At 34.7% G+C, this 21,615-nt stretch overlaps 1 protein-coding gene across 1 annotated transcript in view; it reads right to left on the reverse strand.

The window, feature by feature from the left end:
• Positions 1-680: 680 nt before the first annotated feature.
• Positions 681-21,615, reverse strand: part of LOC113230946 (pupal cuticle protein 36a-like) — a 23,044-nt gene continuing 2,109 nt past the window's right edge. Inside the window, exons 3-4 of the mRNA XM_026465056.1 lie at positions 15,244-15,859; positions 681-1,530 (exon numbers count right to left, since the gene is read on the reverse strand). Coding sequence (XP_026320841.1) covers positions 1,274-1,530; positions 15,244-15,859 — 873 coding nt within the window. The 3' untranslated portion in view covers positions 681-1,273. The remainder of the gene's footprint in view (positions 1,531-15,243; positions 15,860-21,615) is intronic.

A 21,615-nucleotide genomic window follows, 5' to 3' on the forward strand; every position in this document is an offset into this window, starting at 1 on the left:
TTGTGGTTTGTATTATCATTAGATTTTTTTATTTTTTTTATGACACCAACTGTGCGCCTGGTGGTAAGCGACATGTCGCGCCCGTCCATAGCAGTTGCAGTGCCACTCAGAGCTTTAAATCTCAAAGATCTGAGTGGCATTGCGCCCGTCACGCTGAAGCATAAGTTGACAGGCACATGGGACGCCTGTAATTTCACCACAACCCTTAGCCTTTAAAACCGGAACGCAGTAATGCTCCCATTACTGCTTGCCGGCAAAAATAGGTAAGGTGGCAGTACTTCCTTGGACGAACTCTTTCACAACAAACTCTACAGCTCCTAAACTATTACAACTGTTTTTTATTAGGAGTGAGCAATCAAGTATAAAAAAATTTAGGGCCAAGTTGCGAGGTTTCAAAGAATAGTTTTCTTTTTATTAGAGATAAATTCACATTTGTCCATAGCCTTATCTAATGGAAAATGAGGTATGTGATGTCCTCTATTAACATAATTGGTGTTAAAATATACTGCCAAAGTTTCAGGATCCTAAAGCAACTTTTCCGCCTTTTTACTAATTTTAAAAGTACCTAGGAAGTACAGTAAACACACAAAATTATTTTTCGTGATGCTACACATCTTATATTTGTTTCGTTCGTATTTACAACACTTACAAGCTAAAGTTGTAAATTTTATACAATTTTACTTAAACTCTAGTAAATTTTACTGTCCTTTACATAGCTGTACGTTTTTATTGTGAAATATAGGTACTAAAAATACGGAAAAATAAATACATATAGACAAATGTGTGAATAGTTTGAAATTCAAGTTTGAGATCGATTTGACAAATAAGGGTAGTAAACAGAGTAAATAAGAAAAAAATAGTAATTATATAAAGTAAAAAAAATAATAGAAAACTGAAAAACATGGCAAATTTAGTAAACTAAACACTTCGACATTTTATTTAGTACCTGTAATACTAAATAAAAATCCAAAATTAGCTTACGTTAATGTATACATTTACAGTTACATTGATATGGCAGTGCGACTGCCAAGTTCTTACAATTATCATCACATCATTTAGTTCACAGCTAACAATCGTCTTTTTATAATATATTTTTAATAATATGAATGAATGAATGTATTGATAGAACAAAAAGTACAGTAGGTCACACTAGCACAACGTTTACTTACAAAAAACTGAATTACTTCCAAACTTCATTGTACTCGTTCCACCTGTACAAGCCTCACAAAAAGATTATTTTCTACATTCTTCAATCATTATCATTAAAAAAGACCTAGTAACGGTATCCTGATTGGGTGTTGAAATTGCCATTACCAGATGGACGGGAGTTGGGAGTCAGGTACTGGCGGGAAGTGGCGCCACCGAAGTTGGAGGTCCTTCCACCGAAACTAGAGGATCCAGAAGGAGCACCATATTGGTTGGAAGGAGCAGGGGCGGAGTAACCACCAGAGTGACCAGCATTGCCACCCGAGTATCCCCCAGCGTTGCCTGAGTAGCCGCCAGCACCAGCGCCTTCACCGCGGTAAGTTCCTGGAAAAATAATAATTCCCCATTAAACTAGGTAGGTGGCCATGGTAACCTAATGGTTAAACCTATCGCCTCTCAAGCAGAGGGTTGTGGGTTTGAATCCGGGCTTGCGCCTTTGAGTTTTCGAAATTTAATTTGAAATTTACCATGGGCTTTGGGCTTTGGGGAAAACATTGTGAGGAAATCTGCACACATCTGCAAAGCAAATCAACGATGTGTGTAAGTTCCTAATCCCCGTCGGGCCCAAAAACTTCATTGTGAAAGGAGGCCTGTTCCAACAATGGATTATATATTATAGGCTAACTAGTATTAATCTAGATACTTTGTAACAATAAACCTCACATCTCTTCAACGATATCTGAAGCCATAAAACCACATTAAGGAAACACAAGGGACTCTGGCTTTGTGCATGGATTTATTCAAGAGAAGGTGGTATCATTCTGATCATAAATAAATATATAAAATAAAAAGTAAGTGATGGGATGAACAAGTCGTGCTTCTGATGGTAAGCGTAATTCTGATGGTAAGTATCTATAACAGTTGCAGTATGACAAGTCCCATGTGCCTTCAAAACCGGAACGCAGTCATGCTCACACTGCTGCTTGGTAGCAGAAATAGGTAAGGTGGCAGTACTTCCCTGGACAAACTCTTTCACAAGTTAGTAGTAGTAAAACTCCTTGCTAGGTACTTTATAATGTTCAAAGATTTTTGTGCCAAAACGACGGAAACATTTTGTAACTAATATCAAATACAATAAAACAGTTTTAACCTTAACGAAAATTGTCTTCCTAATTATAATATTACCAAAAATATCATCACAATGACCTTTTAGACAAATAATTTGCAAGTCACTGGTAATGTTAGGGGCGGGATGGACCATTTTCAATTACGACACGATTACGTGGTGTAATAGCAGAGGCTGCACGCATGTGCATTGTTGAGATCATATTTAAGTTTTGGCGCTGGGGAATAAGCGTTTTTAAAAGAAAAAGTGTTTAAACCTAACATACTGAAACCACCATCAAAAAATACAAAGAAATATAAATTATAGTTCTCTATAAAAGTGAGTAAAGGTGAAGGTGAATAAAGAGATCTCCCAGCCAATCCAAGGCAGCGAGAACAAAGTTCATACTCGGGCAACAGTATGCAAAAGACAAAGAGGAAGAAATATAATAAACTTAACAGATACAAGGATGAATATAAAAAAGTTATAAAATGGACGCTTTGAAAGGTTTAAAAAAGCAATTAAAACGTACACGTAATGTCACCGCAAAAGTTTTATTCTGTTTCGCAAATGTTGACGGTGTAAGTTAGATTAATATATGAAAACGATACATGTATGCAGTAGACATGATAGGTGATTAGGTGATTTTTTTTTAATTGGGGAAAATAATGCATACAGTATGTAAACTTTTCAGCCACCTTACTTTTAACTATACCAAGAAAGAAAGAAACAATTATTAGGCTATTTACAATAATATTTCAAGCATATCAAAGTTAACGCGCTGAATAAAAACAAAAGAAAAACTAAAATCCAATAAAACTCTAATACTCAATAACTGAAAAGGCTAGCTCAGTTTTATGCTGGGCAGAGTCTCAGCGCTGGTGTTCAGTCAATAGGTAAATATTTTTTCTTCTCTACTTTTTATACATAAAAACAAAAACATGAATAAAGTCTGTTTGATAATCAATCCGCTAATTTCCTGACCGCACATAGCAAAATCGTCCACCGGCTTTTCAAGGCCGTGGCCGAGCGGTACATCAAAGATTGTAATATTGAACTATGCCATAATGACGCTCTCTTTGTTGGATAATATTAATATTTGGCAAGTAATATGATAAATAAATATTGAAAAGGAAAATATTAAATATCATTACATTAGTTGCAAGGTTGACAAAGACCAAGTGCACATTGAATAGGCTATTAAAATTTCTTTAAAGACTATTTTGTACTCCGGATATTGTATTTTTTACAATAAAAAGTATAAGAACGTATTTAAGTTTCACTAAAGCTTATTTTTATTTACGTGAAATGTGACGTCGTCGTTAATATTATTTACTTTTTATCATTTAATTAAATAAAATGGAAAAAACCTTACATAATCATAGTTTTCGTAACCTATTGGAAATAAAAGTAAATTGCGTTGGTTGCACATTTTTTTTTGTCTTTCTTAACCAGTTCGTTAACATTCAATATTTAACTCAAGCCACTGCTAATTGACTTGTTGTCGGATATACTGAAAATTAACACGTCAAATTCGTCATGTTGCTTCAGGTTACATAAGTTAGGTAACTTAGAACAATGCTTAAGCAACAAGTTCGCATGCCTGTCATAGTGATTGATTTGACTGTGAGCAAGTGAGAAAAACCTAAACATGGACAAGTATGGTGCAATTTAATTAAGGTGTTTTGAAAATCACTTTGTAGACGTGTGAAACTTGGCATGTTTTTAATAGTGCGCCACCTGAGCACCAATTCTGCTGATTTTCTTGAAACCATTGGTCATTATGACTTTGGATATTGTGATAATATTATTTTGCTAAAATCTAGTGGCAATGGCAGTTCACTCTCAATAGAGTGTCATCGAAATGGCCTTCATTCATTAAATCACTAACGATCGATGTTGCCTTACTAAAAACCACCATAGAAAATTACTATGCATAGGATATCTTAATTTTAATCTAGTCTAAGGTGGTAATACAAAACTGCGATGCATCGTCGCATCGCAAGAATTTGCGAATTGCTCCGCATCGTGCATTCCTGCGATGTTAATCTTCTTTGTGTTTTTTTCCCATACTTTCTTATCAATAACAGCAGTGCAACACATTTTTTACGATCCATGTTGCTACAAAAATACGTCCAGTACGGTTGATGATCGTCGAAAGAATTCGCATCGCGCCGATTTGCAGTTTTGTGTTTCGACCCTTAACCAGTAATTTAATATTCAAATTAAATATACATATATAATATAAGTAGACTTCACGATCAACGTGCTATCGACTCGCCATTGAAAAGCAGAACACCAAAAAATTGCAAAAGCAGTTGATTAGTAGCTCGATGGCTAACCACTAACAAGTCGCCACTTTTAACCTTGTAGCTGAATACCAAACGTACCAAATCCTGCCATTGACACTCTATCGACACATAATTGAAAGGATTTAAAATTAAAAATTTGGGGTCAAGTAGTACACACGCTGGTCAGGTCATCCTTAGCCAGTCGACTACCATTTGGAACCCAATGACGCAGCGTTTACTGCTGTATGTATACATAACCCAACATTCGCTGGATCATTCCTTATTTAACCGGATTTTGTCATTTTTTAAATGTAAAATAGGAGGTTAACCAGCAAACGAGAGCTTCAACATCATTGGACATCTGCAACATCAGATAAGTTCGTCCAGGGAAATACTGCCATCGTACTTATTTCTGCCGCCAAGCAGTGATGTCAGCATTGCCGTGTTCCGGTTTGGAAGGGTGAAGGTGCTGGTGAAATTACAGGCACATGGGACTTTTTTTAATGTAAAGAAGGAGGCAAACGAGCAGACGAGCCACTTGATGGGAGTCCATCGTTGCTTATGAACATTTGCAACATCAGATGCTTTGACAGTCCTTTTGACACGACTTTTGAAGAACCCCACATCTTGCAAGTGAAGAGGAACAAACGAGATGCCTACGTGGTTTTATAATACCAGGCATCTAAGATGGATAGACTATTCCTTTGGCGGGAGGTGCGATGGTGGAAATGAGACGGTGGCACCAGTTCAAAAAGTGCCTCAGAGTGCTTACGTACAGAGAGTCAACGTCTCTCCGTAGGCTAACGGGCTCCACTGTAGTCTAGTCAACTGGCGGAGTACACGATAGGAGCGGCGGAGTGCACAAATTTACTTAATATTGAAGTATTTCTGTAACGAAATTAAATCTATAACTTTACGAGCTAAATTATTTTTCGTATTCAAATTCGTAACTTCCCACACAACCACTTAAGTGCTTAACCATCAAAATTAAATGATAAAATGTATTGCCCAATACATTATGTGTAAGAAAGACAATTATCAGTGTGAAACCAGTTTGAGTATTCTACTCGAGTGAAATATTCATATCAGATGGACACTGGGTTCTCATACAATATTAGTAGACCGTGGGAATTTTATAATGATAAGTTATTAGGGCATTTACACGCTTGTTACAGCTATGTGGTTGTTGAAAACTCCTTGCAAATGTATATGATGAAATAATAATGTATAAGTAAAACTGCTGGTGCATAGAAATTTATCACATGCTTGTTTTTTTGCCAACTTGGCCGTGATTTTTGTATTTTTTTTTACGTTTGACTCAAAATTTGTTCTTTTATTATAAATAGGCTTAATTATGAAAAAGAAAACTGCGTACAAAATTACAATTATTAAAGCGACATCTCTAGTCAGCGATGGTAGCCGTAAAGTTACCTTTCCGAAAGAAAAATAAATTTCTCACAGATGACGCCACGGCAATACATTATAAAACAAAACCAAAGTTCTGCAACGAACACAGAAATATTCGCGAAGTCTGCTGATTCGTTCCTTGACTTAATCCTATTATTATTATCAGAGTCAGTCAGTCGGTCTAATAAATAGGTGTGAAAATATGTATTTTCTTTTGTTTTCCGTTTTCAAGTGTTAATATTTATTTTGGTTGTCAAAGATATGTAACATTTTATAGCAAATATAAAACACCAGAGTTCGTTACAAAGCTCCATTGAAACATACAGTCGGTATACGGCTTTACTTGTTTTAGTCTAGAACAATACGATCGTAAAGCTTTTATAACGTTTTACAGTAAATGTGTTGGAGTAAGATCAATCTACAGATACTTTAAGTACTAATAAATGTGTGGTGTGAAATATAGCCATCTCAAATGATTTATTATTTGAGAAATATGTTGAATTTCCATTCTATCACCAGTCTGACGACACTGCAAAAATTGATTTATCTCTAACGCCTTCCTTTTCTAAACGCTTTTGCCGTTGTTTGGATTTGTTGCTTGGTAATTGTGTGTCTTGTAGTATATTTTTTATTATTTCTTGTCCTAATTATTTTTGCTTATTTCGAGCCAATTTTTTAGTAGCATTTCTTGTGAAAGAATTCGTCCAGGAAAGTACTTCCATACATATGGTAATGTGAACATTACTGCGTTCCGGTTTTGAAGGGTAAGGATGTTGGTGAAATTACAGGCACATGAGACTTGTTAACTTAAGTCTCAGGGTGACGAGGGCAGAGGCAGTTCACCACATCTTTGCGAGTTAAAGCTCTGAGTGCAACTCCTATGGACAGACTTACCATCAGGCGCACAACTTGATGTCCCGTTGCTTAGTGTTATAAAACAAAGCTTCAATAATGTATAAATTGGGATCAAAGTCACAACTTCAAGAAAATATGCCATTTTTAAAATTTTCCTTCTCTTTGATATTTGCTTTCGAGAACTTGGCGTGCAGGCACTCCTGTGTCAACGCTCAAAGCCCAGTACAAATCGCGCTCCTCATGAAAGAATGGCATAAGTTAATTACGTTAAACATGTCGACGTTACGTCAAACGTAAAACAGAGGATGTAGGTTATATTTTTCAGTATCTAATCTCCAATTGGCGAGGATGTGGGTATATATTTTTGTGTGCCTAATAGAGTAATAAACATATTTGACATAGTTCCACTTCTGCCATTCTTCCATGAGGGGTGCGAAATATTGAAATGTAAGTTATTACAAAATTAGTACCGCCTCAGCTTGCCGATACCGCCCACTAATAATTTATTTATTAATCATTTGCCCTTTAATGGCCGATCATTCAGAGCATTTCACAAGATGTTTCTCAAATCCTTACTTTCGCTTCCTTCAGCCTTAATCTACAATTACAAAATTCTAATGCAGTACAATCACAAACAATTAGTACAGCAACATTGGGAAGTATTTCTATGGTCGCATTTTTAATTAGAGATAGCAAATTGACTTTTGCTAATGTCACTTTTATAAACAATGTCGCCATATTTGTTGTTACAGTGATGTATTTCATTCAATTGTTAATGGACTCAATGGTATAATTTTTTTACAAGTTGATTTCTATTAAGTATGTAATTTACATAATCTTGCCGGTCTTGCATCTCTGAGTTTTTCGGAATTTATGTGCGAAACTTAATTTGAAATTTACCATGAAATTTCTTGTATCTGCAAAGGAGGCATGTGCCCAGCAGTGGCTTACTATTATTTATTATTGTGTTATTTGCCTTGATGACTTATGGAGTCAGTAAAGTCGATATCATATTCATTTTTTAAATTTAATCCAAAATTAGGAACGCCCTAAATATTTTTCTGTGTGCGATTAAAAGTCCGATTATCAGACCCAAATTACGATGGTCTTAAAAAAGCTGTAATGGGCCTATTGAACGACTCTGTTAAAATTTATTTATCAAACATATACAATAACACCATAATGATGGGCAAAGTAGCTGGGAAGCGGAAGGTTGGAAGAAGGAAAATGTCATGGCTTCGTAATATCAGGGAGTAGACCGGCATCAAGACCGTGGAACAACTATTCAGGCTAACTCTGGACAAAGAAAGACATAGAAAACTGACGCCGACCTTCAATTAGTTAGAGTTAGAGAGGCACTTGAAGAAGAAGATACACAATAAATGACATGCAGGGATAATTAATTGAAGGTTTTGAAATGAAGTAATATTTTAATTATGAAAGAAAACGATTGACAGATAAAAAAGAACGTAGGCTACAGCCGGCAATACCTATTGTATTGTTGCGATCATTGTCTGTCTGTAGCGATAATAACCGATCCATATTTGGAGATGCATATGCCATGCAATTAGAAGATTGAGATAAGGTGGTTTATGCAACATGTGCGTATTTTTGGTGATTGTGATCGCTTAAAAAATTGTGAAGCTCTGCCTACTCATCATCGAACCAACAATTATCTAATGCATTTCAAAATTACAATTTTTTTTTATTTCATTTGCTCAACTCATAATTCCAAGGCTAAACAAAGATGAGCAAGACTACTACTTATCTAATTATACGGTGTACTAAGGCATAGTGCACATCATCTGTGTCGCAAGAAATCATTATGTGGAATGAAGCCTTTATTACTGTAGACCAGATCGTTAATATACGAAATTGTGGACCTAATGTTGGGATGGGAGGAATGCGATTTGCGTGGATTTTTGTAATGACTTTATTACCTGAACAAAGAAGCTGCTATGATGGTTTACTTGTATATGGACTGAAATGCTAGGTATAAACTTGAAAAGAGAGAGTTCAGTAATGCAAAACAGACTATAATAATCCAACTGTACTTCAGGTGAAGGAAAATAGAATTTCAAGTGAAGTAAAATTCACAACTATAGTTCCTGAAAAATATGACTTGGGATTTTAAAGACGACCTTAAAGAGTCTCTGTTAGGTAATATTGCGGTCAAATGCTTCTTCTTGTACTGGAATTTAATTTTCGAACAACAAAAGAAAACCACGAGCGGTTTATATTGTAAAAGCGAATAGATTAGTTTTGTTCGTGGAGTTAGTTAGAGCAGTCACTTTACACTAAATCCATTAGATTTTGTTTGTGAACTTCTGGGGATGCATTCTTCAAAATATATTTGAAATTTATTACCAAGGCCCACTGTAAATATTAGATTTTCATTAGTAAATGTGCTCCTCTCAAAATTGTCTAATCTATCGACTAGATCGGTTCACACCACGCCTTAGGCTTTCGTTAGCACCGGTCACGATATGACCTGGACTAGACTTGCGATTAGTAAGAGGTCGGGCAACTTGGCGAAATTGTTAGCAAATTATAAAGATAGTTTTAAGAATAATATTTTACAATACGAATTGTGTAAACATGTGTGTTTTTGTGGTGAACGGGAATTGCAAGATAGTTATTTTTCATTGTCGTAGGGATTTTCGCATTTTATTCTTTCTATACTCTTTAACGACCTCTCCTCCCTACCTCAAAGATTATTTCGTGTTTTATAGCACTACTCTCAGTCGCACCTTACGGTCTTCTCTTCTATCTATTTTTCTAACTTTTAGTCTAACTCCTTCAAGGGTAGAAGCGTCAAAGTGTAGAATTCCCTGCTTGAATCGATCAGACGCGCTAAGTCTGTTGAGTTTTTCAAAACTTTACCCAAGTCTATTTTTATACTCTAATTATTCTTTTCTCCTACTCTTGCCTATTTTAAATTTTCTGTGTTGTTATTATTATTGTGTTTGACATAATCCTACCTCAAGTTTTGTAGTTATATGTATTTTTTACGTAGTTTTTTCCTCTATGCGTAATTTTATTTATGTTAATTTTATCTTTCAGTTTTTCTTGTAACCTTTAGGTTGCCTGGAAAATATTGCAATTTAGCAATAAGGGCGCCTTTTGTATTTGTAATTTTTACTTTCTTGTATTATTTTGTATTTGCCCCGTGTGCAATAAAGAATATTAATATTGTATTTGTATTGTATTATTTTGATAGTCTTCTTATTTAAAAGCAAGGCCATTTGTCTTCATCGGCCTAGCTTTGAGTTCCTGATACGAAACAACAGCAACATTTACCCTTATCTGATTTAAATAACTTCTGACGTCTCTAAATTCTGCGGTCTCTCCTTCCTTCGATCTTTGCCTTTATAGTGCTTCTAAGAAAACAGTTGTGATATTTGTACAGCTAAATTTTAGAAAAGTTCAAAGTTCAAAGCCCGTCGTGCTATTAACAAAAACAAAGTTAAATTTTAACTTATAGTTTTTTGTAATAATGAATTGTAAAAGGAAAGCAAAATCATGTCATTTGAGCTGATGTGAGATAAGCAAAACAACAACATTAGCACAATAACAAATATCCGGCAAACAGTACTCACAGACGCTTGAGTATTACAGGAAATTGGGTAATCAAATATAGCACTTCAAGTCGATACTTTCTGTACATGATAATTAAATGCAAGATGTGAGTGAGGATGCAACAGAAACCAACACCACATTTAATCACGAACATGACCCTAAATAAACTTTAAAGCTGTTAAAGCTGACCACGTTCCACATGAAATGGATGGCCATTAACATAAACGTCAACAAGCAATAAATATTACTAATACAAAATATTATTATTAAAAAATTAGCAATAAACCAGTTTTGATGATCGATGGAGAAGGCAGGCATAAATATCAATAACAAAAAGACCTCATAATTACATATTTTGGTGTTATTAGATATCAACTTGATTCTGCTTTAAACGCAAATTTGATAATTCTACCATCTTTCTCTTTCAATCTCGACTTCGGGTTCCCATCGGGGCAGATTTTTTAGGCAGAATACTACTAACTATTCACAAACATTTATAACTTAGAAATATACATAAGTACATGCCGTCACCGGAATTGTAATCGTCAACTTCTAAATTTATAAACAACCGCTCTTCCTACTGGGCTAACATTATTATATATTACCCTAATTATTAGTATAGTCGTGAAAATCCTAAAAACGAACAACCCCTTGATTTGGAAGACATGAACTTTCAAATCAAGGAGTTATTAAGCTGATAGTGTATAATGTGGAAACAAAAGCAGCTGCAATGCCACAATGCAAACAGTGGAATCAAAACTGTGTCAACTGGTCACCAGGAAGGCAAAAGCGGAGTTCTGCAGGAAGCCTTTAGTAATCAAAATAACAATTAGCATAATGAGTGCTAGACGACAGCGACACGATGCCGAGACGGGGCGGTCACGACCCTTGACGCAACCTCATGTCATTTTGTAACTCATCATGGATCGGGAGCCCTGCAATTTTTGGGGTGGCCATGATGGAGGAAATATTGGGGACGGTAATTTGAACATAATATTGAAAGATAACTAAGAAGTGGAATATGTTAGTAATGTGGACTGTTAAGATTTAAATTGTTTTGTTTGGAATCGCGAAATAAATTTAAAATTGCATTAAATCGCAAATAAGATTGTATTAGGTAATATTACAGGAAAACTTAAAATGAATATTACACTACTATCATAAAAACATTATAATTAGGAACGTGGCTTACTTGGTTTATCTACCCGAACTAAGTATGTGTAATTTACTAAAAATGCCCGCTAAACGCTCAAAAAGAGAGAGAGTCAAATAATAAACCCAATGTAAAAGAAATTCCTAACATTACAGTCGAGGTTTAAAGATGTATTATATAGAACAGTGTAATTTAGTACAATAACAACACAGTATGGTCTGCCTATGTATCAACCTCTCTTAGAAATGTGAGAACGAACAAATCTCCATTTCTAAAAAAGTCTACTGGGCAATTGTATCCAACTAGTAGCAGTAGAGCTCCTTGTGAAAGAGTTCGTCTAGGTAAGTAAGTACTGCCACTTTACCTATTTCTGCCGCCAAACAGTAATGTTAACATTACTATGCTCCGGTTTGGTGCTGGTGAAATTATTGTACTATGCTGGTCTCATAGTGACGGGCGCAGTAGTAGTGTCCCTTAGATCTTTGCGATTTAAAGCTCTGAGTACGGGCAGGCACGTAACTTACCGCCAGGCGCACGACATGTCCGTCCAGTCACTTGATGTCATAAAAAAAAAACTTGAAAAGCATGATATTCCATTCGATAAACAAAGGCAACTAAATTGACTGTCATTAAAAAGAAAACAACAGACACCCTACTAATAAGTAATAACAGATTATCGTCGAAGAATCTGTACTGTAGCAAGGTTAAGCCGCGGTTGCAAACCATAATAGCCAGTGAACTTTATGCTTCATTTGCAAACCATCTTAATGATAGATAGCAGATGTTCAATGGAGATATCGTAATCACTTGCGAGCACGCCCCATAGGAACAACTCTGCTAATATTTTGGATACTAATTTATTTTAGTGATATTTGGAAACACGATCGATGAACTAATTGCTAAGGTTATATAATTTGTATTAAGAAGACCTTAACTTTACGATTAAGTATTTGAAAGACAATACAGCGTTTTCGGATTTGGAACAAATAAAATTTTATCAAACTGTAAGATATAAAAATTCGCGTGATTTTTACAAATAGTCATGGCGGTTAAGTAATTTATAGAATTTTATTGTATATCTTACGCACCAGTGCGGTATGGAAAGACATTCCTCTTACAAATCGTAAGGAGATGATATTTTATCCGTTATTATATTACATATTATATTTATACTAAAATAACATTGTATTTGATCAAAGATATCGCAGATATAATCTCTAACAACTATGATCAATAAATACATCATAGTCAATGACAACAGACATCACTGTTTCGACAAAACAAAAGCCGTGACAAACGAATAGATATTATATTAACTTGATTGTCAAGATAACGATCTATTGGGTGATCTATAAGGTGATATCGATCAACGAACATCGATAATTTAATCGCGTTAAGATCACATTGGCTAAGAAAGCTAAAGGTTAAAACGAATGTGTTTGGTAATCAGTAACTAGTCATGAGGTTTATGCTTGCAATAATGTATGTGTTAGAGTAATTGTTAATGACACTCTGGGTCATATGTATTTTCAGAACAATCTTTTAAGCTGTGCGCTATCAAAATCGATTAGATGGAATGTTTGATGGATAATATGGAAATACATATGTAATTGACTAGATTGTACCCCAGTATTGTGAGAAATTGTCGAGTTTTGTTAGTTACAGCGTCAATAAATTTACTGAAGGAAAAATGTACTGACCAGTTTATTTCACAATCGAAGCCATCATCGCGCCACATTCTTTCTCAAATATTCTCTCTCATGAATAGTAATTGGCTCTTAGGCACGTCTTTAAGTACTTCTCATTAAGATATGTATTTAATAAATTAACAAAACCTACTAAGTTTCATAAGCGATATCTTCTTGAATTTTTTAGTCGTTTCAAATAACGAACTTTAAAAGTTTAATGATAATTGCGATGACTTTTTTCGTTACGAAACTATATGTTTTTCAATTCAGGGTCGTTGATTTCCGTGCTACGTGTGATCAAGTAACTTGTTTAAGTTTTTGTGATGCCTGTCATTAGATTAACCAAATTAAAATGATGCAAACGCATCGGCGCTAGATTTTTTTCCTTCATTACACCTGAAATCGTGGTTGTGCTAAAAATGATGTTGCAGTAAAGTCATTGAAGCGCAAGATGCGTACTTGAAGCTTAATACACTGTAGACATTAAGTTTATAACGACTAACATAGTTAATTGGATTTTGTGCCAAAAAAAACCATCAAAGTGGATGCATCACGAGCGCCATTATTCTAATACATTAATGAATAAACTTGTGTTTCCGTCTTTACTGAAGTTAATGATAGTTTTACTGTTAAAGAGACTTATATCTTACTTATTAGAGATCGAAAACATCAATCATGCAGTGTAAACTATACTGTTACTTTTTCAAACACTTATTAACGCTTAATCGACTTGAGCCGGATAGAAAAATCTTTGTGTCGGTGTAGTACGAGTGAAAAACAACGTTTGGCTTCCGCTTTGGGTCACCAACGAGACACATGGACGTAAATTTTTTTCTGATGGGTTTAATGTGTTTCCATTCGATAAGTGTAGCGATTCTCTTAAACCCCAGGTAAATGACGTAACGTACAATATGCAACATAATTGTTTGCATTAATAAAACAAATTTTTACCAAAAACACAAAGATCTGTAACAAATGCATAGAGAAATTCGTAAGGCTGCCTCGATCTATAACTCAGTTGGTAAAGCGATCGAAAGAATTTTTCTTTTGTTCTTTCTTGTGTTCGATATTTGTATTAATAATTATAACTAGTGGAGTAATTTAACAAAAATATTTAATATCACGGTTGTAGAACATCGTTATGTTTAATAAAAGTCAATATTATATTGGACATAACTATTTGATTAGTAATAATCTCTTAGTTGGCTGTGATCATGGTATTTGTAAAAACCTGCAATGTTGTTTTGTTTGAAAAAACAAATATACGCTATTTTACTTCCAAAAACCTAAGAACTCGATAAGTGGCAACTTTTAGTAGGAAATTTATTTATTTATTTTTGCACAAAATTTACATATTTATACGTCCAATTATGATTTCAGTTATTTTTTAATATTTTAGATTTTCAATTGTCATGTTCGTGCACGTCTTTCAAATTTAGTTTTTCAATTTAGTGTACACTTAAAGTGTACTAAGTGTGTACTCCATAATTCTCTGTAACTGTATCGTATACCTCTTCGTTTATATAGCAGCTATTTTTGTTTTATTGTAGTATTGCATGTAATGTACATTATGTTTCTTTATGTGTGATTCTCAGTACTTCGCAAGTTTGAAAAATTCAATTGAAGCTTTCAACAACAACAACGTAACATTTATCATTACAAATCTTTTGTCAATAATGATTACCAAAATACCCATTCAAATTATATGCTTTGAACCTTTGAATACTAAATAGAGAACGCAACAATTGTGTGTGTGTGTTGATGTGAAATGTAATTAAGCTAAATTTGCTCTACTGTTGACATTTGTTGGCTCGAAAACAAAAAAAAGGATGTTATGCTTGGTCCTATGTAAAAAATATCTAAATTTAGATTTATTTTATCGCGGATATTTACTATTAATATACTGGTATATTCACTAAATAATGCCTTTTGAATATGTGTAGTGATGTGTTATTATGTGATATTTTTGACATACATTTTTTTCTTTCAGATAAGGAATATATACAAAAATGGACTCACCATCATCAACGATACCAGCAGCCTCATCACGGGCGTTCTGCTCCAAAGACTTGAGAATAGCTTCAGGAATCGGAGGAGGAGTAGGCAGATGAGCACCCTGAGGCCTGTATCCGTTTTCATCAGCGGTATAGGTGATGGAGTAATCTTGGCCATCATCACCCTTGTACGCGAAACTACCTTGAGACTGGACACCATTGGTGGCCACACCTTGGGCATCAGCTCGAATACCGTTGGATGTTTCGAAATCATAAGCAAATCCTTCAGCAGTCACTTCGCTGTTCTGTCTCAGGATTTGAGCGCCGGCATCAGCAGGGTTTGATCTGCCTCCGAAACCACCGGAGGGGCCACCGTAACCTCCGGATGGGCCTCCGCTGTATTGTTGAGCAGGAGCATTGTAGGCGTTGCCAGAGTGTTGGGTTCCACTGAAGCTACCAGATCCTCCGAAGCCAGCTCCGCTCTGGCCAAAGCCTGTAGAAGCAACTCCAAATCCACCAGCTTTGGGTCCTAGTCCGCCAGCAGCACCGTTGTATCCAGCGCCAGCATTTCCTCTGGGAGGCAAATATCTGTTGTCCAAGCGGTCAGCGGCGCCGATGGCGAGGATCGCGGCTACTATCAGCTGTAAAATTCAAACAAATCCCGTTACATTTCTTTAGAAACCCAAAACTGAAGAATAAATAACTACTTTACGAGGTGTTGAACCTATAGTATCGATATCTCCACTGAACCCGTTTTTTGTTTTTTTTTCGAATTTTGTCTTTTGTTTCTTTTAGTAAATGAATAATTATGGATGTTTACTAAAATAACAGAAAATGACCAAAAAATGAAGTTGCCGTAGTGTTCATTGGAGGTATCGGTGTAAGATCTTCAAAATTGTGATTTAATTATGTGTTAATTAAATAATAAATAACTTTAACACAATTACTCGTATAACTAGAAATTCGAGTGCTTTAACAAATAATTTTAAACTTATCGTTCATCTGTGTATTCTTTGTTTAAAGATAGAAATCTTAAATGGTAATTTATGTGCACAACCGATGATTCAAAGCTTCATAGAAACGATTCGCTGTATGGGCTCGTAAGATGATGCTAAATGGACGTCATTAGAGGATAAGTATAGACTATTTGTAGGGAATGTTAATACATCCCTTCGGAAAAGTTAATTTCTTGACAAATATAAATAATTCCGAAGACGTTTTAAGCCAAGGAATATGATGATTATGTATCCGCATTTTTTTTAATAGTGTACGAAATCTTGTTATATGAATAAAATCCCTTGAAGTTATCGACTTCTGTGATGACTATTTCTACTATGATAACCATAAAATATAATATGCTGTAGTAAATTAAAAAAAACTACAACAATATCGCGACTTGAATAATAAAGTGATCACAATGAAATAAACATCATTTTTTGGAAAAATAATGTACAGTTCTTTTACATTAAATTGTTCAGTATCTCAAAATTGAATTATTATATTATGAACATTATGTAACGACTCGGAATGGAAAAACACTTATAATATCGCACAAAAAAACCCTCGTAACTCAAAATTGTTGGAATTGTGAAAACACGATTTGTAAATTCAAAAAACCAATGAATATAAATTCTAGTTTATAAGTGGATAAGAAATTATTATGTATGGTTTGACAGTATTTGATTTATTTTGCGATTTGTAAACAACGCAACCCAGTGGCAGGACGAAGCGGAATTAAAAATCCTTCTGATCCTACTTATAGAACTTTTATAAGGGAACAGGGATGTACTCACCAGTTTCATTTTTAAATGTAAATATATATATATTTGTATTAGAGGTTCTTAGAGATGCACAAGATGCGATGGTGAACGTTAGACTGTGATGGGTCAGGAGGCATCTACGGTTATATACCACGCTAGTTGGAACGGTTATGGCAACATTATTTGTATCACGGTCACATTGCATAGGTGTATCACTGTAAGGTTGTTCTTCCTAGGTTGAAAGGTTTCGGCAATTCCTGATTGGGTGGATTTTGAAAGTTGAAAGTTTGAAGGCTCGCGCCGGTTTTTCTTTTCGATTTTTCTGACGCGGAAAAACAAAAGGCGATCACGAAAATTACTATAATCGAATTGTTACAGATAACGTAGTCTCTTAGTCGTATCTATTAAAAACAGATAACGTAATTCGATTCTTATACAGTTGGTTAACAAGGTGTTTAGAATAATAAACATGTAAGAATAATCTCTTGAGTTGTAAAGAATGCCGTGCTAAAAAATGCCAATAAAAAAACATGCTTAATTTTTTTTTATCAGTATGGAAAAAGCATCGAATACATGTCTTTTTGTCTTATAATGATAATAATAATAACGCACATGCTCATAGCCCCGCACTAGGGAAACCCTGTGTCGCGGGTGCCGTGGACAGAACACCACAAATTACACCCAAACTCACGAGATAAATAAATGTAGGCCATACAAATATTTCTTCCGATTCGAATCGAACCCGGAACCTCCGTGTGGCAGACCGTTCGGCCACGGAGGCAAATGGGCTAGCGTTTACTAAATACCCTTTGTGTTCCCGTACTTAACATTTGACGCGTCCAAGTGTCAAAAAAATACAATCAAAAATAATCCGATTTGGTTAGAAAACACGTTAAGTTAATTAATGCACAATTATTTGGAATGTGTTTTATATAACTAGAAACGTGGGTAAATTCTCTATCAAATAAGATATATTTCAATGACATACATGACTTAGGTTGGTAGAAATATAATTAGTTATTTTTTTACGTCAACCACATTTCACACAATGATTTGACTGTATTTTATTGACAAAATACAAATACACAACATTGAAATACAGTAGTTTACGCGCTTATTTCAATTGTTTGTATCACTTACAACTTTTTCACAATGTCAACTTATAATTTTTTTTTTTTTCCTTTCACATGTAATGCAATTTAATACGGAGATTAACCGACATTTAAATAATGTTGTACACCTTAACTGGTACACTATAGAGCACAAAATAATCTAACATTAAGACCTTATGTAATTACCTATAGTTATGAAATAAATTTATTCTTATTTTTATTTTTATTCTTAATAATAATAATATATAATAATAATAATAACTCACACACTCAACATAGCCCCGCACTAGGGAAACCCTGTGTCGCGGGTGCCATGGACACACATATAGACAACCACAAATTACACCCAAACTCACGAGAGAAATAATTGTAGGCCATACAAATATTTCTCCCGGTCCGGGAATCGAACCTGGGACCTCTGCGTGGCAGTCCGGCATGGTAACCGTTCGGCCACGGAGGCAGTTAATAATATAATAAATAAATACTAAATCGGACCTGTAGTATAATAAAGCCACATGACGTCATCATACCTCAAAGTGCTTTTATCACATGACAGTCATAAAAATTATACGTACTATGAGAACCAAAGTGAATTTTTATGACTAAAAAAGTTATCCACTAATTTCGTTAGTACAATCTTAAAATGTCACTACTGAAAAGTTGTTCTTTTGCATATGTAGATTGATTACAATAAGAGTGAAAAATATAAAATAAAAAACTATTGTTTACAATAATAGAATATACCTTTGGTTAGAACCAATTACAGACAAAATTCCTTTGTATTGCGAGCCTCCTCTGCGTTTAATAAATGGTGTGTGGACTGTGATCTTGATCTGTTTTGTACTGGTATAGCTGCAGCGAAACGGCGTTTAACTTTAAAAATCTTTGAATGTATGTATCATCAGATATGATAGTTGTAGCATCAGCTGTTTTTGTTAATTTTTATATGTGGGAACTCATCATCAGAATTCGATTATTTATTTAATTTTCTAAGTGATTGTTTGTCTGTCAGTTCTCCGACAAGAAGTTAAATAAATAAATAAATAAATAAATAAATAGCTTCAAAGTTTATTGAAGATAATTATAAATTTAAAAAAAGTTTAATGACATATCTATTTGCCAAGTTATATTGAAATCGGTAACCGGAAAGTGAGTGACATCCAAAAAACCGGATTCCTCAGATAATTTGTCACTTTTGAATGTGGATTTTTTATTTGAATGGGACAACTACTGAGGTCCCTATCCAATAAAAAAGAATTATCGAAATCGGTTCACATTAATGTCGGAACGATTACTCCGTAACATACACACACGCACAAAAAAGGTACAGTCAAATAGAGAATCTCCTCCTTTTTAAAAGTCGGATAAAAAGGTTAAAATCCTCTAAAATGCAGGTTTTCAGCTGTACTATACACGGCTCTGGAGGGTAACCTATCACAAACTCGAAAATTTTTTGTCCGAAATTTTTTGTTCCAATTTCAAAATCATTATTACACCGAAAACCGAATTATAACGAAACAGTTGTTCTTTCAGGATATGTTGAATGTTTATCGCAAAGACACGATTAGGTTCGGTTAGGTTAGGTTAAGTTAGATTTAAAAGAAAAAACATTTTCCTCTCAAAATTACTTTCGTGGTTATGAAATTTCAACTAAACGTTATTTCTGGAAAATGTCATTTCGGTTTACTGATAGGTAACCTTTTGGAGATACCGTATACTTTTTTAAATAAAATATTTAACAGATAAATGTCATCATTACTGTTTTCCGGTTCAGAAGGGTAAGCGTGCTCGTGAAATTACAGGCACATGGGACTTGTGAACTTATATTATATATTTATGTCTCAGGGTGATGGGCGCAGTGGCAGTGCCAGTCAGAACTTTGCGATTCAAAGGTCGTGAGTGGCACTGCAACTGTTGTAGACAGTCGTGTAGCAGGCGCACGACTTGTTCGTCCCGTCACTTGATATTATAAAAACAAATTCCAAAAAAAAAAACATTTAAACGCCATACGTACTTGCTGTGGAGTTAAATGTACATGTGGTGTAATATATATATAATTATATATATTAGAAATTTTGACTATATGCCAAATATTGTTACAAAACTTCACACGCACTTCAGAATGGGGTGGTTTGCATATTAATGCATTATAATTAGACATAACTGCGACCACGACTCCGTAAGAATTATACGAGACCGTTATTTTTAACATTCATTATATTTATACATTATTTTGTGACACGGATATTTTTGGGTATCTCATTGAGCAGATTTAAGGTAAGCAACCACAACATACTATTTAGTAACTATGCGACTTAAATAAAAAAATAAAAATAAAAAAGACTTTATTCTTCAACACTACAACGATACATAAAAAACTTAAAGTAGTCGCTAAAATCTAAATATGTGTTGAAGAAAAGGTAACAGCCTCAGCAGGTTTGCGAGTCTGGTTTTCAGGCTGCACCTTGTATATAATGTAAATTGCAAGTCAAATATTTTTGTCGCTGTAGACACCGCAGTATGCAGTTTCTAATTATGTATATAATCAAGAAGCCTATATATACACTATTATATACACAGTACTGCAATTCCAGTTATAATTTTATACAAAACTACAAATGATACACGCATTACATACATATATACAGTAGAACAGGCAGATAATGAAATGTGGGTAATTGTATATTATGAATCATATTTTTATTTTATTTTTTAACTTACTAGGCAGAGTCTGCCTGCCAAGCCTGGGGTCGCTAGTTTATATTCCGGTTAATTAGCTTTACGTACTTTGTTTAAGCACCTATCATTTAGAATGTGTTTCTACTATTTAAATGTAATAATCGGTGCTCGTCGTCAATAGCACAGTCTTTTTCTTTCCTTTATATTAAACAAAAAAAACGGTTGATGACTTTATCAATTCAGCCGTGATAATGGGATTCATAAAGACAACAAGACATTGTTTATTTGAAAAAAAAAAACAAATATACGCGATTGAAAATTCGAAAAAAAGTCCAATGCTGGTGAAATTACAGGCACATGGGACTTGTCAACTTATGTCTCAGAGTGATGGGCGCAGTGGCAGTACCCCTCAGATCTTTGCAATTTAAGGCCCTGAGCGGCTCTGGGTCTGCTATGGACAGGCGTGCCGCTTACCACCAGGCGTACGTCTTGTGCATTTCGTCACTTGGTATTATGAAACAAAAAAGCAATCGCGAATACCTAAGGACTAGAAATGTTATTACAATTAAATTGCATTTCACATAAAATTATGGCTATGGAATAACGGAGTTTTCTCTAAACGGCATTACTATGCGAAATAAGACTCCTATTACCATAAAATCTAAAATATCTACGTGAGCGTTTTCAATACCGTCAGGCTATGGGTGACCGCCTGCGTTCTGGCACCAATTTGTCCCTCGTCCTTCCACAACACAGTTCCCAAAAATATTCGAACTCGTTCACGGTAAATGCTGCCCGTATGTGGAACCTTCTCCCGGTCGAGGTCAGACAGTCGCCTTCGGTTCG

Source organism: Hyposmocoma kahamanoa, unplaced genomic scaffold (genome assembly GCF_003589595.1).
Source record: "Hyposmocoma kahamanoa isolate Upper Pololo Valley unplaced genomic scaffold, ASM358959v1 64, whole genome shotgun sequence".
Classification (NCBI taxonomy): Eukaryota; Metazoa; Arthropoda; class Insecta; order Lepidoptera; family Cosmopterigidae; genus Hyposmocoma; species Hyposmocoma kahamanoa.